This window comes from Sphaeroforma arctica, assembly GCF_001186125.1.
Source record: "Sphaeroforma arctica JP610 unplaced genomic scaffold supercont1.4901, whole genome shotgun sequence".
Lineage (NCBI taxonomy): Eukaryota > Ichthyosporea > Ichthyophonida > Sphaeroforma > Sphaeroforma arctica.
Window position 1 is genome coordinate 192 of NW_014035657.1, and position 2,022 is coordinate 2,213.

At 43.5% G+C, this 2,022-nt stretch overlaps 1 protein-coding gene across 1 annotated transcript; it reads right to left on the minus strand.

The window, feature by feature from the left end:
• Positions 1-1,282: 1,282 nt before the first annotated feature.
• Positions 1,283-1,886, minus strand: SARC_14647 (hypothetical protein; the record flags this gene model as incomplete). Its single annotated transcript, XM_014291220.1, has 2 exons — positions 1,283-1,448; positions 1,800-1,886. Coding segments are annotated over 2 exons (253 nt in total), but the record flags the coding sequence as incomplete, so codon positions are not given.
• Positions 1,887-2,022: the final 136 nt, after the last annotated feature.

Here is a 2,022-nt window from a genome sequence, read left to right on the forward strand (position 1 = left end):
TCACCACCAGATGTCTTATTGATACATAATAATAGAGGACCTGAAATGTAGCACCCCATTACTGAAAAGGAGGACATGCACACACTTATTTCCGGACAAAAACGCTAAATTTTATAACCCTACAACCCTACAACCCTACAAAATCTAATCAGAACAGACCACCAGCCAGCCCCAGATACACAGTCATTCTCCAGTAAGCACTGACAATAAAGGAGAAGGTAAGGGACCCAGACACTTATATCATGCACAGTGCACGCACATGCTACAGAAGGGATCAAAGACAACTGATAATAAAGGAGAAGGTAAGGTACCCAGACACCTATATCATGCACAGTACACGCACATGCTCCAGAAGGGATCAAAGACACAACACGCTAAGCATGTCGTACGATGCACGCACCAGTACATAGACGGCGTAGTCCTCACCGGTCAACGTCTTCTTGATTCGACCAGACGCACTGCCTATGCTGGCTGATGGGTACAAGAAGATCTGACATATTAAAGCGCATAGGCTTAAACGATACTATACTATAGGAGATACGAACACGCAACTATGAATGGTAGGTAAGCGATGAGCTATTCACTGAACAGACAGGACTTGATGGCTACCCGACGGTCAAGGAATGGATGGTATGGGAGAGAGATTGGCAAGTATATTTCGCTAATGTGCTGAGGTCGTAATGATGATGATAGCTTGGATATGGGTCAAGGGTGCAAGTAGATTGATAGAGGATCCTATACTGTTGATATAGGCCGTGTTGTGGTTCAATGACAAGTGAGGCTGCGATAGACGAGAGCACTAACAGACCAAACAAAAGACAGCACGGGCAAATCCGAGACTCAAGTACAATGAGCCACAGCCGTGTAGCACAAATCTCCATGGACACTATTCAAGCACTTTGTGTGTGAAGTTAAGCCAGATACGTTCGTTTATGACGTGTGCTTGGTGCAGAGGTCACTCTTCCACGCTCTATACGTCTGCTGTAAAGTATAAACTAGTATACAGCAAAGCGACACCAGAAAATAAACCCTGATACATACGAAAATAAACCCTGATACATAACAAAATAACCCCTGATACACACACACCTATCATTGTTGAGTGTGTAGCCTACCTATGGCCCCTACCACAGATACAACAGATAGACGTACAGATACATTGGTGATCGTGTCCGTGGAAGTACACACGCACAATGGACACACACGATACACGCGTTTATACATACATACATACATACATACATACATACACACAAGAGGGCTTGTGTATAGAGATACCTACCGTCCTTGGTAACATCTGAGTCATCGCTCTCGTCGCTCGAGGAGAAGTCACCGTCGTTGGCGAATGACTCGTAGAACAGATTCATATCGTCTGTCTTGATGCCATTGAGATATAACCCACTGCGACTGTACTGTGTCTGACTAGGTTGACTGAGCGACAGCGACGGCTGCTCCGTGCAATATAAAATATGAGTGATGTACAATATAAAACATAGGTGAATAGAAGCCGTTAATGTTGAGTGCAACTATAGGTTGCTCCGTACAAAATGAAACATGGGGGATAAGAAGTCGTAAATGTTGAGTGTAACTATAGGCTGCTCCGTACAATAAAACATGGGTGATGCACAACATAAAACATGGGGCATTAGAAGTCGTAAATGTTGAGCGCAATTACAGGCTGCACCGTACTATATAGAACATGTGTAAAAATAGAAACCGCAAATATCACGTGCAGCTATAGACAAGCTGCTACTATTGCGACAGGATGATGCCGTATCAAACTCTGGCAGGGTGGTTACCTGTTTCTTCTGCAACGTTGCGCTGTCCCCATAATATTCTGTAATGAGTTTTTGGTGATCCGCATTGCCAATGGACGATCTGAGCATACCTGCGACGGATCAGGGTATCGTTCCACAGTCACATGTTATTTTCCAATCAGTTTAATGTATTTGAGTTTATATGCACACACACATACAAACACACACACAAAAACACACAAATCCTATATACAGATATATACAT